General features: G+C 45.6%; 3 protein-coding genes across 10 annotated transcripts; 2 read left to right on the forward strand and 1 right to left on the reverse strand.

The window, feature by feature from the left end:
• The first annotated feature begins 261 nt into the window (after positions 1-261).
• On the forward strand, positions 262-4,310 carry hnrnpaba (heterogeneous nuclear ribonucleoprotein A/Ba). 6 transcript variants are annotated; one of them, XM_040172561.2, is made up of 9 exons: positions 262-689; positions 1,176-1,412; positions 1,885-2,053; positions 2,148-2,306; positions 2,394-2,525; positions 2,638-2,728; positions 2,809-2,964; positions 3,074-3,159; positions 3,611-4,310. In XM_040172561.2, the coding sequence occupies exons 1-8, from the start codon at positions 595-597 to the stop codon at positions 3,142-3,144; spliced, it is 1,110 nt and encodes a 369-aa protein (XP_040028495.2). In that variant the 5' UTR covers positions 262-594; the 3' UTR covers positions 3,145-3,159; positions 3,611-4,310. The 6 variants fall into 6 exon arrangements, with proteins under 6 accessions (XP_040028495.2, XP_077958358.1, XP_040028497.2 ...); XM_040172563.2 differs by having other exon boundaries at positions 554-741; XM_040172560.2 differs by lacking the exon at positions 262-689 and adding an exon at positions 820-1,047.
• A 337-nt stretch (positions 4,311-4,647) lies between these two features.
• On the reverse strand, positions 4,648-8,751 carry phykpl (5-phosphohydroxy-L-lysine phospho-lyase). Of its 2 annotated transcripts, XM_040172557.2 has the most exons (13): positions 7,962-8,751; positions 7,731-7,849; positions 7,462-7,621; positions 7,283-7,357; positions 7,108-7,195; positions 6,880-6,996; positions 6,664-6,746; positions 6,343-6,568; positions 6,035-6,189; positions 5,537-5,626; positions 5,324-5,457; positions 5,133-5,178; positions 4,648-4,829 (listed from the first exon to the last, which is right to left on the reverse strand). In XM_040172557.2, the coding sequence occupies exons 1-12, from the start codon at positions 8,018-8,020 to the stop codon at positions 5,156-5,158; spliced, it is 1,329 nt and encodes a 442-aa protein (XP_040028491.2). In that variant the 5' UTR covers positions 8,021-8,751; the 3' UTR covers positions 4,648-4,829; positions 5,133-5,155. The 2 variants fall into 2 exon arrangements, with proteins under 2 accessions (XP_040028491.2, XP_077958357.1); XM_078102231.1 differs by having other exon boundaries at positions 4,648-5,178; positions 7,962-8,447.
• On the forward strand, positions 8,630-14,371 carry LOC120816884 (protein FAM53C). Of its 2 annotated transcripts, none has more exons than XM_040172558.2 (5): positions 8,630-8,738; positions 10,613-10,858; positions 10,984-11,044; positions 11,136-11,968; positions 13,023-14,371. In XM_040172558.2, the coding sequence occupies exons 2-5, from the start codon at positions 10,781-10,783 to the stop codon at positions 13,290-13,292; spliced, it is 1,242 nt and encodes a 413-aa protein (XP_040028492.2). In that variant the 5' UTR covers positions 8,630-8,738; positions 10,613-10,780; the 3' UTR covers positions 13,293-14,371. The 2 variants fall into 2 exon arrangements, with proteins under 2 accessions (XP_040028492.2, XP_040028493.2); XM_040172559.2 differs by lacking the exon at positions 8,630-8,738 and adding an exon at positions 8,779-9,072.
• Positions 14,372-14,445: the final 74 nt, after the last annotated feature.

A 14,445-nucleotide genomic window follows, 5' to 3' on the forward strand; every position in this document is an offset into this window, starting at 1 on the left:
CTGTCACCTCCAAACAAAAACTGCATACAAACTTAACATGATGGTGTTTATTGCAAGCCTATAATACTAATATATGTGATTTCATAAGTGTTTAGTATTAGTCCAATCCATATTTCCTATTCCTTTATAACTTTATTGTGGTCCTTGATGGAAGGTCACCTTTATAGCGTGTGTGTCCATGTGCACATGAAGAGCTTGATGTCATTTTATCCATCGTTCATGTTTGAACGGATATGCAAACATCTACATTTACGGCAGTTTGTACGCAGGCAGAGCACCGTTCATAGTGACGACCCTCGCGTCACTACTGTAGCACTTGAATACATCGGTATGCGGTTCAGAAGGAACAGTCGACAAACAACGCTTAGACAAATCATTTAACGCAACAGTTAAAAATACTGGGATTGATCAATCCTAGTATTTCTCAATCTGCGAGCAGGGAGAAACTCCTTGGACGCAGAAAGGGTACTCCGAGTTTCTTCCTGTCTGTTAAGGGCGTGAACATCTTCTGTGGAAAGAAAGTCACGCGAATGCGATTGGTCGCAGTCACGAGTGACAGTATTGTTCCTCCAATCAGATGGCGTCACCACAGAAATGGAGTTTTTTTCTGCCGGTTCTAGAAAACCAACCACGAGTTGTCGTCGTGTGGGAGAATCCATCTTGAAGAGAGCTCTCCGGTTGTGTGACCAGTAAGCAGGTTTTCCTACTTCTTTAACCGTGGTATTGTCTTTATATTGTCACGTAAGTACTCAGATTGTTGTAGTCTGTACTTGTCCCCCCCCCCTGGTAGATGTAATGTATTTAATCACAATTAAATATAGGCGTAATATGGCGCGGCCTTTGCGTTACGTAACTGCGAATTCGAGTCGTTCAGTCCAGGCTCGTTTTTTTTATCAGCGAGCTGCAGATGGTTACGCCGTCTATAATCTTCTGCGCCGCCTATAAGCATATTATTGATTTGGGGGGGTTGGTTACCGTGTCGTGCAAGTTAAAAGCCACCGAGTTTCCATCGCTTGCGTTCTGCAACGAATCGGAAGGACTGAAAATGTATGGAAAACCAAAATGGTGGTAAATGCCCCGCACGGGCACCTTGTAAATGGCGATGCATGATCGGCGTGAAGGATTATATAACCGCCGACAGTTAGTTTATTTAACACGTTTTTTTTGTTTTTTAGTTATTGCAGTGCAAACATGTCCGAGGCAGAGCAGCAATACATGGAAACATCAGAAAACGGCCACGAAGTCGACGACGATTTTGACGGGGCCGAAATCACCGAGGAGGGAAACGACGAGAGCGCCGGGAATGAGTGCGAGGAGGGCGCAGGGCCCGACGGCGACGCCGACGGCAACTCGCAAAACGGCGGAACGGAGGGCGGACAGATCGACGCCAGCAAAGGCGAGGAGGATGCGGGGTAAGTTTTAAAAATGGAAAGAAAAGAAAAGAAACTGTGCAATGTGTCTTTTTCTCTTTTTTTTGCGGGGTGGAAATGTGTCGTTTAGCGGCCGGGGTTCGCCTTGTTTCTTTGTTCAACCGGCCTTTGTTGGCGCCATATGCAGAGCGGACGGATGGGTGGTGTTGGTGGGGGGATGGGCGCTTCGGCGGGGATCATATCTAGCTTCTGTTAGCCTACGACACCCCCCCCCCCCCCCCCCCCTCACACACACCGTGTGAAATGATTTTCCATTCTATCGAATTAATGCCCCAATTCAGCTTTAAGCTAAAGCGGCTCTAGCCCCCGCCGGCCCCCCCTCCCCTGGCTACGTCATCGGGTCAACAGATGTTCTGGAACAGTGTGTTCATTGACACCCCCACCGACATATACAGTGAGGGCAGGGGGGCCGCTGTAATGCTAAACATGTCCCCCTCCTCCCCTTTGTGCCCAGGAAAATGTTTGTTGGTGGTCTAAGCTGGGAAACGAGCAAGAAGGATCTTAAAGATTACTTCACTAAATTCGGGGAGGTGACTGACTGCACCATAAAGATGGACCAGCAGACGGGCCGGTCAAGAGGCTTCGGCTTCATCCTCTTCAAAGATGCAGTCAGTGTCGAGAAGGTGAGTGGCGAAGGAATTGTGTTGCAACCAAAGTTATTCTGTTTTCAGGCGCGGTCAGTTCCAAACCTTTCTTTTTTTTTATTTCCTGTTTTAGGTTCTTGAGCAGAAGGAACATAGGCTAGATGGGCGAGTGATCGACCCCAAGAAGGCCATGGCTATGAAGAAGGATCCGGTCAAGAAAATCTTTGTGGGAGGCCTTAACCCCGACACTTCAAAGGAAGTCATCCAAGAGTACTTTGGGACCTTTGGAGAGGTACGGGATTGAACGCGTGTCAGTTTTACGGAATAATTAAACATTTGCGATATTGGCTCCAGTTAAGCTCATCCTCCTCTTGCATAGGTCGAGACCATCGAGCTTCCACAAGATCCAAAGACGGAAAAGAGGAGGGGATTCGTATTCATCACGTATAAAGACGAGACTCCTGTCAAGAAGGTCATGGAAAAGAAGTACCACAACGTCGGTGGAAGCAAGGTAACGGCACGCCTCACATTCTGCATACCGCTGAAATATTAGCATTCTGTTTTGATAAATGTAGCAAATGTCGTGCCCCACTAACGTAATGTGCTCTTGTGTGGTGTTCCAGTGTGAAATCAAAATAGCGCAGCCCAAAGAGGTCTACGTGCAGCAGCAGTACGGTGCCCGTGGATATGGAGGACGCGGCAGGGGCCGTGGAGGTAAGCGCCTCGTTGCAAACGGCAGCAAATGACCACCCGTGTGCCGGAGAGTTGTGACAAAGGCCTCACTTTGTTTCTAGGCCAAGGCCAGAACTGGAATCAAGGTTACAACAACTACTGGAACCAGGGATACAACCAGAACTACGGCTACGGACAGCAAGGCTACGGATATGGCGGCTACGGCAACTATGACTACTCTGCTGGTTATTACGGCTATGGGGGTGGCTACGACTACAGTAAGCGATAAGTCCCCCCCGGGAAAGAAAAAAGAATGAGAGAAACTTTATTTTCTTGGTCCTCCTTGTTGTACAGAAGAACTCAGTCCCTTTTTCTCTTGTCCTCCAGACCAGGGCAATACAAGCTATGGGAAAACTCCAAGACGTGGAGGCCACCAGAATAGCTACAAGCCATACTGATCACACGTAGTGCAGGTATGCATTTTTGCATCATCCGTGGTAGTATGAGAACATAGCTGTAACCATTGGTGCCTTTTTGACCCCCAAAAATCTCCATCTACTCTAAATCCATTCAAGCATTGTGGTGGGGTTAGGGTAGGCTGTGTTGTGGGGTCTGTGATCATTAAAGATGGATTCATTCCACCTGTCAGCCATCTTAAGATGCATCTCTACTACTTGATCAATAAGGGTTGAGTTGATGGTGGTTGAGAACAGGAATAAGCACCGTTTCACCTTTCACCAGGGTGCTAGGTGCAATAGTTAGTGGTCGTGCCCCGCCCCCTCCCCCTCCCCCAGAAAAGGTGTGTGTGTGTGTGTGTCCATTCACTGACCTGTCAAACTCATTCATGCACCTGTCTGTCTGTGTAACTGCATGCCTTATTTGGTTTATTCTCAGTAACGTTAAGCACCGTGTTTTTCTCTTAAGGTCTAAAGTAAATAAGAAAAAGAGATCCATGGTCTGACCACAACCAACATGGGCTCTGGCTTTTCCTTTGGAGTTGGCAGAAATTTGGACTCATGCTCCATTTGTACAGATCAAGTGAGGAACTGGGGAAGCAAATGTCACTTTTCCACTTTTTATTTTATATTGTTTTGTGTCCATTTACATTTCCAGTGATGGAAGTGTTATTTTTACTGTACTTTTTGGTACCTTTTTGAATCTAATGTATTGTATGGTTGTATTTTTACATGTCTACTGGATTTACAGATGAGCCGGAGCAAGAGCTTTTAAAGCTCAAAATAAAACAATTTTCTTTTTTTTTTCTTTTTGGTGTTTCTAGATCTTTCGTTATTATCTCCCATGCTGAAAGTTGGTTGCATGGCTTTAGATATGGGTTGAGGCAAAATAAGGGATTTAAACTAATCAAAGGGTTCATTGTAAGCGTGTTAAGTGAATGTTTCAGATTGACTAGTAGACAAAGACAACCAGCATTTTTTTTCTCTCCTTTTTTGGGCTTTTAAGAAGATTTTTTCCCCCCATGTCTGCAATTTTAAGTGGCTTTACTAGTGTTATCCACCTGAACGCAAGCCTGTTAAATGTAAGAGGGTATTCCCTCTCTCACTGGAAACTCATTCCTCTAGTGTCTTGGGCAAATTGATAGAAATAAACTTTTGGTTTATAATTACACATGGATCCTTTTGTTATTATTTGTAAAGGTAATGTTAAATGTTTTGTACTGTTAAATGGCTTGCTTGCTTTGTCTTGAGTAATGCTAACATCCCCACAATACCTCTGTGGGGGAGGGCGTCACTGCCTGCAGGATAACTGGCTGAGTGTAACACCCACCCCACTAGATGTCAAACTAGTACTTGAGCATTTTTCTCAATGTGGCCAAGAGGTAAAGCTAATGGTCTGGTAAGTGCTCATCTCAACGACCGTGTATGGAGAACGTGTTACTGATCAGTGTTGTAAGCTGGGACTCATTATTTCACATACTGCTGCTGCGAAGAAAAGACTAGAAGTCAGGTTTTAAAAAATATTTATTGGTATTAAAAGACAATTCTGTGGGACTTGATTAGTGTTCCATTAGCATGTTGCATAGTCGATGTCCCATAGCTGGCGACTCTTACGATGGGCTGTTACGGTTCTGTATCTGCTTCCACCTCATTCTACAGACGTGATGCCTGTAAATGGCTCTGAACACCTGAGGGGGGGGGTTAAAATAAAATACAAGTGATCACTAGACTGCTGACAGGATCTTCAAATCTACTGGCCCCCATATGCATAGCTGGGTCTTGAAATGATAATGTGCTGTGACGTAAACGAGTCAGACTGATTAATCGATTTCAAAACGGGGACCCACAGCAACATGCTCTAAGTGAAATGAACTTGTTTGATCTACTGGAACGTAAAGTGTAGCCATTCACATCTCTACCTCTGGACTTTATGAATGTGACCATCTGACAATGTCTGATGCAATTAAAAGTTTTCTACAGGTTTCACAAACCGTAGATGTCTTCCTTTCCCGGTTTAACCGTCACTGGCTTCCATGTCTGTGCGAACGAGAAAAATGGAAATGATTCTACACTTTTGTAATCTGGGGTATTCGATCCAAACAATGGATCTGTAAGTGATCTGTGTATCTATGAACCATCTTTTGGTAAGAGCTGTGGACAGCAGCGTCTTTGTGCAGCTGACCTGTGAGGATGCGGTCAATGCATCGTACCACCAGCTCTGCGTCCTCCATACTGAAACACATCGGGGGTTTGAACTTCACGACGTTTTCCCAGGGGCCATCTGTACTCACGCAGATGTTATCCTCCTCTTTTAACCTGAGGCAAAAGGCACATGCTGTAAAATCATTCTGCAGAGACTGAATACTAGAAGATTGTCAGCGTTGTACTGAAGTACCGTTTCACCACACGCGCTGCTGTTTCTGTGGCAGGAGTCTTCTGCTGCCGGTCTGTGACCAGCTCGAGACCCACAAACAGGCCCACACCTCTAAAAAAGGAAGACATAAAGCCGTGAGGTGGACTCATGAACCCCTTTGACACACTGCAACATTGAATCAGCTGATATTTGAGTAACTAAAAAGATGATTTTATTTCATCTCTGTGAAATAAGGACCTCAAATATATTTGTTTTAAAACTTGAGCTAACAGGTGCCTTTTACAGTAGTAGTAGTATATTTTTATATTTAAAAAATCACATTCATTAAAATGTAAATAGCTGCTCCACCAGAAAGATGTCAAGTACACATTCAAACCGCTGAGATAAGAAAAAAAACTAGATTTATACTCATTTTGTAGGTGCTGATTTAAAAAATATATTTGATCATTCCAATCTGAATAAAGGCCAGGAAGTCTGGAGAGTTGAAAAGCTTTGGTCTCAATGCAGTTTAATCCTTACCTCACATCGCCAATAATTTGATGCCGTAGTTGTAGATTTTTTAGCAGGTCTTTAAGGTGTGCGCCCACGCGGGTGGCGTTTCCTCTCAAGTCCTCCTTCTCTATTACATCAAGCAATGCAAGGCCAATTGCACAGGACACCGGATTCCCTCCGAACTGCATGAAGTTGAAGGAAAAAAAAGAATGTCCCCCTTCCCGTATGCCTTCTTGACAACATGTAGTACAAAACACATTTTGATAGAAATGTGATTTTGCTTCAAAATGGAAAGCGACTTTGTTCATGAGGTGTTAATGCAGCTGTGCTGTCACCGTATTGAAGTACTCCACTCCGTTGGCTGTGAAAGCCTCGGCTACTTCTACAGTGGTAGCCACACACGCCAGGGGATGCCCGTTACCCATGGGTTTCCCCATGGTCACTATGTCGGGACAGAAGCCCTCCCCGTGCAGCTGGAAGGCCCAGAAGTGACTCCCCACGCGGCCGAAACCTGTCTGCACCTCGTCTGCCACGAACACTCCACCTGCTGCGCGCACGTACCTGTGGGGGGGGGGGGGGGGGGGGGCACCGTGTCAAATGCCGCTGAGCGACAGCACAACCATGAAAAAAAAGAAAGAAAGAAAGCCGCCACTCACTCTGCGACTTTAGCCGAGTACCCTCGGGGCAACACGATTTGTCCTCCAACGCTCGGCAACGATTCCGCAAAGAAGGCCGCGATCTGTGTGGAAAAATTGAGTAAATGAGTCACATGCATGGCGTGCATTGGTCGCGTTTATGACACCATTATACAAGCGTTAAGAACATTGCTGATTTGGTCTGTTCTGCCAAAAAAAGAAACTGTTAACGTGTACCTTACGACCTTTCCTGTGCACCTCCTCTATCAGGTGTTGGACTGTATCAGCGTAGGCTTGACAGGGGTCGGGGTGATCCTCTCTGTAAAGGCCTCTGTAGGTGTCTGGTAACAGGGCCTGGGAGGATGACACCATGGTTTTTTTTTGGGGGGGGGGAGAGGGTCAGACAGACAGAAGTCCACCGTGGGTGTGCGGTTTGTGTTATGATGGTAGTATGGATTTACACACCACATGAACCCATTCTTTCTGTCCCGCCAGTTTCCGGAACTTGTAGGGACTAATGTCGATGAGGGACATGAGATGCCCGTGGTATGCGCTGGTGTGAAAGGGGAGTTTTGAGTCGTCAATAGCCGCGGGTACATTCCGCGGGTTGAACGTGTGGCCAGCGAAACAGAGCACTTACTGGTCAAGCACGATGACGTCATCGTGACGGGTGTATTGCTGCGCCATGCGTAGGGCGAGGTCATTGGCCTCTGACCTGTCAGGAGAACCCGATGTAAACAAAACCAAAACAAATCAGGGGTACCTTAGGAATACTCTTCTGATGCCTGTGTGTGTGTGTGTGTGTGTGTGTGTGTGTACCCGGAGTTAACGAAGTAGAACACACACAGCTTCTCGGGCAGCGTGGCCCTCAGGCGATCCGCATACACGACCATGTTGTCGTGCAGGAACCGTGTATTTGTGTTCAGCAGCTCCATCTGTGCCGCCGCCGCCGCAGTGATGCTGGGGTGACAGTGGCCCACTAAGAGAAAGGAATCGCACGTGGTAAACGGGCTGCCATTAGTAGACCGGTGGAACGTAACATCACGCGCTTCGTGACGGTAATAAATGGGCCCGTTGGGACTGTTTACCGTGATGGACGTTGCTGATGCAGTCCAGGTAGCGGGTGCCGTTTTCATCGAATAGATATTGGCCCCTCGCCCGCACTATTTTCACAGGGTCGTCTGAATAAAACAGTCTACACGACTGCCTGAGGATCGATCGAAGGAAATGACGAGTCAATAGTTTACGTGCACGCGCAGCTCAATGTGTACGACGCATCTGCATAACAAACACAGCACCGGCCGGTTTTCACTACGTACCCGATTAATCGCTTCCTCATTTCCAGAGTGTCTTCTTTCCTGAGTTTCTCAAGTGCCATTTTCTCTGCGGCTTCAAATAGCAGACTAGAGTTAATGACAGTTCTTCTCTTTTGACTTTCTCTGGTACATCGTGTCCTTTAAATGGCCTTACTGCCCCCTGCTGGATTCAATTGGCCACTGTCCTTTTCCCCTGACGGCCCTGTATGAAGTCCGATTGCTTTCAAAAGCTTTAACATGAACTCATCATTTTCATCATCATTTCTCCACAGTGATCTCTTTAATTGCGACACCCCCGTCGTCCTTGTTGTCCTGCATTAAAAGCCCTTGTTTCCTCTTCATACGCCCTGCATGGAATCGGGACGTGCTCTACGTCCTCTTTCCCTTTTCTTCTCCATCAGGAGTTGCAGTCTTGTCATCACCACGCATATTTACATGATCGATGGTCATTTTTTCTGTAATATTGGTTGTTCAGTTTACTCTGTGGCCGTATTAAAATGTCTCAACTGTGGGGATGTTAATGTTGATGGGATAAAATAAGTTCCACATATGCTGCTATTTTGCTCGTTTCTGTAGGCAACACATTCAAAACAAATGTATTTTTAGGAGTATGCGCTGTATACGTATTGCGGATTTTTCTCACATTGTATTTTGTAGAAGCAGTGTATTGAAAACACCCCATATATTGGTATGGTCCAGAGGCTATAAATACTCCGCTAATCCGCTCTCAGTACGGCGCACAGTGTTCAGCTTCGGTTGCTAAGGAACCACTGAATGCAGGTAATACATCAGGATAGCTGTAGCATGCTAGCTTTCAAACAGACTGCGTAACAACACTAACGCTACGACTGATTTATTGAAGCATTATCGCCCCGGCCGTAAACGTATTAACGTACCCTTTTCATATGTTAGTGGACCGAATCATGGCTTCAACCGGGTCCAATGACACGCCTTTGACCGGGGACGTTAGCGGACTGACCGAGTGGCAGCAGCACCCTTGTTATCCTATAAGCTAGCTAAGAACACCGGCTGATAACGAAGAGTTGCACTGGCTGCATCGTGCTGCTGACCGAGCTTACTAAAAACACTGTACTTTGCTCCCCGGCTAAACTCGGTACCCGATTTATCCTGATTTATCCTGTATACTTCCCTGATTTTCATTCATTTCCTGCAATCGATGACAGACCGTTGTCGTACTGCTAATGTTTTGGGCAACGTGGCGTACATTTTATTTTCTCAAACATATATCGTAGAACATTGCCAACTCACTACGCGACACTGTCATAAACCTATTTGTCGGTTTGCACACCCAGCTCGAAGTTCTTCCCAACTATCGTAACTATGGCTCGTCGTATTAACAACATGGCATTATTGATTCCGTCACGTGCAAGTTTTGTACCGCTGGACGATGTTCGAGTTGTGTTAAAGTTGTACGCCAGCTGATGGTTGACAGCTGTGCTCTTTGCTGTGTGTAGGTCGCGGTGCTTTTGATAAGGGATGCTGCTGGTGCAGGACGAGCTTTAGCCTGAAGTAGCACGTCTGCTGACATGTGGAACCAGGCTAGCTGCGTAGCACCATGTCTGCCACAGAGAGCAAGGCCCTGGCCACAACTTTTATCAATGAGGGCTCCGTGTCTGTCGAGCGTTTGGATTCACATTTAAAGAAACATCATTTGGGGTCGATCGACGTCATGTATTCAATGCGGTGTTACTTGTCTTGGTTTAGATGTCAGCATTTTAATGTGCCCTGTCCCCTCCAAAACCACCAACTACGTTTTACTGCCGTGGCTGGAGATTACACGTTGTAGTTTCCGTTTTTCTTTCTGTTCTGTGCAAAGGTTTGCTGGGATGGGCCAATGTGGGTTAATCTTCAGAGATGTGTGTGCATTGGGTAACAGTTAGATCTTAAAAGCTAACGCTGCTATTTGCATGCGGCTCGTCTTCTGGCCCTTATTTAGGCTTTTCCTCGGTAATGTTAAGACCAGGTCACTGTTCTTTTTTTCTTTTTTTTTTTGTCCCCCCCCCCCCCCCTTCCAAAGATACCATGCTTCCAACCCCTATCCCCATTCATTTTTCACCCCCCCTTCCCCCTTCCGTCTCTCCCTCCCCCTACCATTCACTTCACAACTCAAACCCTTGACACTTTGTTGGACCCTGCTGACGATGATTGTTATGGCAATCCACCAAGGGTTTTCAATTTGAACATGCTATGTGTTTTCTTTTGAATTTTTAGTGGTCAATGTTTGTAGGCAGAGTAGGACATGGCCCAGTTCACTGTGCACGATGGAATGTGAAGTGTTTCTTTGTTCCGGCTCTCCTCATGCCCATGTGTTCTCTTTCTGCCTTTGTGAACATGAACTTCTGCCTTTCATGTGTGAATGAGGCAGCATGTAGATCCTAGCCTGTATAGCGACGTGGTCAGGATTTTGAACATCCCTTATTTTCCCCCTTGCATTATGTTCTTTCTGATGACTTCCCTCCACTAAAACACTTCTACTTGTTGTTGGTGGAAAGACCCATTAGCAGATTGTACACCTACCAATACATTTAAATGGAACAGCTATTAATCCATTAATTTTATTTATTTCAATGTGATTTAACGGCAACATCTGGGAGCATTATTTCATTAAAATCCCTTTTCATTCGTCTCTCCAGGTTGCTCAAACATGGGTTCGGCACAGTGAAGAAGGCTGGTCAGTCTGGCTGGTTGGGGTGTGGAGGGGGACACCAGAGGCCACGCCGGGATTCTGACCAACACAATTTCCACCTGCCCTCAGTAAATCTCATCGTCTCGATGTCTGTCGGTGGATAGCTGCTATAATTATGGTGACGCTTATCACAGAGCAGCTCCGTAAGCAGAGTTTGGAGGAGCCTTATTACAAGGCTTTCTCTTTCAATGTGGTAAGTTGGATACAACATTTTGTCATTTTTAATTTTATTGTTATTATTATGACTTTTTATCCCCTTGGGCACCTTGGTTTTATATTTTCTTGTTTTGTATTTAAGTTTACTGACTTCTGCTTCAGTCCTTACCTGCAGTTGGTTCCAGTCCAACGGTCTCGTGGAGTGCTTGTAGGTCGACGCAAGGCAAGTTTATAGAATTTAGTTTGCATTATGTTTGCATTTAGGTGAGACATCTGCCGGCTTAGTCTAATGTCTCTCTTTTTGGCATTTTCAGAGACTAGCTCAGCTCCACACCTTTCATCCAAAGCCAACCCTCTGGGTGATTCCTCTGGACTAGACTCCCCATGGTGTCCTTCCCACTCTGGAGAACCTCTCCAGAGACCAGAGGTTTCTTTTACAAACCAGGTTATCCAAAGCTCACCTCCACAGCCACCTCCAAAACGCCACTGCCGCTCCCTCTCTGTTCCAGAGGACTTGTCTCGGTGTCGCTCCACCTGGCATCCAAGCGCATCCAAGGTGTGGACCCCGGTCAAACGTGACTGCCAAAGTGGGGGAGCATCTAGTTCCAGCTCTGGAGCCAGCTCTTTACCAGTTTGTGGGCCCAGCTCCTCTTTCACCTCTTCCTCCCTACACTCATCTTCTAGCCCAACCTTTTTTAGCTTAGCACTGTCCTCTGACTCTCCACTTCCGTGGAGCTTCTCGTGGGACCCCTGTGACAAACCGCAAGGAGCCCGTTCGGCCTCCTTCGCTACTCCTTCCTCCTGTTCCTCCTCACCAGCCCCCTTGGTTTCCCATTCAGTTCTGCAGCGCCGCTTGTCCCTCTCCCCCGCGCACATTCAGGACGCGTCCCTGGTGCTCCTTCCCCTGCAGCCCTCCCCTGCTTCTGCTGTGATGTACAGCTGCCCCGGCGTAGAACACCCAGCCCTGTCTTCATCCCCCACTTCAGCCTGCAGCACCCCGTCCTCCTCAAGGCGCGACCTGCACCCGGCGCTGCCGCGATGCCACTCGCAGCCCTGCGACATGCGCAAACCCCGCTTGAAGAGGCGCCACGACCCAGATGTTGTGCCCTGCTCCAGGCCAGGCCTCGACTTCAGCAAGATGACACAGGTAGGCAAGAAATCCCAATGTGCTCCAGGTCAGGGGCCCCCAACCTTTTGAGTCTCATGTACCGGTTTCCTGTTATAAAATATTTCGCAGACTGGTCATGAAGTTGCGGCGCCGGCGAGTAACTGTATGTAATCAGACAGCCTGGGTTCACTGTCTTCTGGATCTTGGAGGGCAAAATCTGTTGTGCCAGTCACATCAGTGCACTCAGGGTTGTGATGCACTCTACTGAAAGCGGTTGCAAATGGAGCTCGCCCCATTAATAATTTGAACTGTGTCACAGGTTTCCTGGTTAGTAATTGCCTAGTAAAGCAACTAACTTTCCACATTTTCCTTAATGTTCAATATGGCTTTCAAGGTAAAATCCTTAAATGTTCGGACCTTTTTGTTATTTTAAAGGAACAGTTTGGCCCAAAACCAAAGTTCTAAACTTAGGGTAAACACTGTTATTTAATATCAATCTTTCTGGCCTACTCAAACCGTTTTGGAGCGTGGGCCAGCAGCATGGCACTGGCCCCAAAAGTCCTTTAAAGGGGGAACTGAAAAGCTCAGAGAAAAATGTGTGACAATAGGAGTGTTGCAATAGCTAATATCATTATAATCCATTTGTCCATCCAGGCAAATTGGTGGATTCAAATATTATTTAAAATCATCCAAAATAATGTTAAGTCATGGGTATTTTTCCAAGTTCGTGCGATGCATCGAGTGGGGCGCTCTGACTGTGACTCCCGTCAGAAGCTCCAATTCTTCAGAGCACTAATGCGGTTGTCGTTTGCTAGAAAGAAAATAGTCTGTACATGAAACTAATTTCAGATTTAATGGTATTTATTTAAATTGCATATTTCTTAGAGTCTATAGTTTCTAGAGTTAATGTTGCTTAGGTTGATACTTTGCTACTTTGTCTCACACATCAGCCAAGAACAGGACTCAATCTGTTAATCTATCTAATCCATCTATATTTTATTACCTTTTTGGGTGTGGATCCTGGAGACTTGAAAGTAACTCTCGTATTTATACATGAAATGATGATCATGACTGCGCCTTCTCTCCTGTGTAGATCGGTCATCACGGGAGCCTACTGTTTGGAACAAGTGACTCCATGGTTCCAGTGCCTTACCTGTCGGAGCAGCGCTTGGCCTTCTCCCCTGCAGAGTTTCTAGGACGAGCGAGCATTGGGCCACTAAGTGAAAGCGAGGAGGAAGAAGAAGAGAAGGACGAAGAAGACTGCAACGATAAAAGGAAAAGGACTGCAATAGATGGAGCACAGAAAATTGCTTTTGAAAGAGACTGCACAGAACTGGACCTGAATCTCATAGAAGAGAACTGACCACTCGTCGCCGCTGAAGTGTGATAACTGCATTTATTACTGTTAAGCACAGCTCTTCTTGGGAACCTGCTGCCATCCTGAGACACACGTTTAGATGTCATAATCAAGAACCAAGTAATTAGAAGCAAATGAAATTACAATATTATTGTAACACTCAGTTTATTTTTAAACATTTCACAAAAATGTCAAATGCTTGCATTTTCAAGACTTCATAGGGAGATGTGCATGACCAAATAAACTAAGCTAGTTTTTCATGCACATTCAATTTTGGCTTCTATGTCTAATTGATAAATGTCTTAGTCTTACGTTAACTATTGGTAATCATATTAATGTCCTCCCTACTGAGTCTTTATCTAGGAAATGTGTATACTGCAGTAATCAGAATGTGCTTAATGTTATCTACCAGGTCATTTGAATGCACACTAAAAGCCAATATAAAAGAGGTTGACATTCCTCTGAACCTTCAGATACTGGTACAGTATTTTTGAGAAGCCCAAACAACATAAGAATACAGAGCTTTGTGTCCATGCCTTCCTGCATGTCAAATGGGATACATTCCACTGCTGTTCCTAAATCCATTGTCCTTTTAATGTTTGTTTTTTTAATTTAGTTTCAAAGGGAAACTATTCGTTATATTAAGGGACAGCGGTCCATTTCATTCATGTATATTTTCTTTAGGAGTTTAAGCTTGAACATGTACAGACTTCTCCAAGAATAATACTGGTGACACTATAAACTGACCATGCCTTAAGCTTAAAACAGAGTTCTTTGTGCTCTTTATTTCCATTTGCGCGGATTCAGATATGTTTGGACAGGTGGCTCGTGCACTATAACGGTCAATTAAAGTGGAGTTGAGTTGACTGCTGCAGCTGGACCTTCTAGGACACAATGTAATGTACTGGACAGTGGTTGGAGCGAGTACATGTACTGAAACAATTGTTTTGAGAGTGCATGACGTAGGCGGTGCAGATGTTTTGGTGGCCTTTCAACAATGATTTGTATCGTATTTCCAGCAGGAAATACTACTGTTGCACAATTTAGGTACAAATAAAATTTAATAGAGATTCTTTTTTTCCAAACAGTGTGTTGTCTTCCATTCACAAATAATTGATCCTGCTATAAATTGAATGACATCAGTGCACCAGTGGCCAAT

This window comes from Gasterosteus aculeatus, chromosome 4 (assembly GCF_964276395.1).
Source record: "Gasterosteus aculeatus chromosome 4, fGasAcu3.hap1.1, whole genome shotgun sequence".
Lineage (NCBI taxonomy): Eukaryota > Metazoa > Chordata > Actinopteri > Perciformes > Gasterosteidae > Gasterosteus > Gasterosteus aculeatus.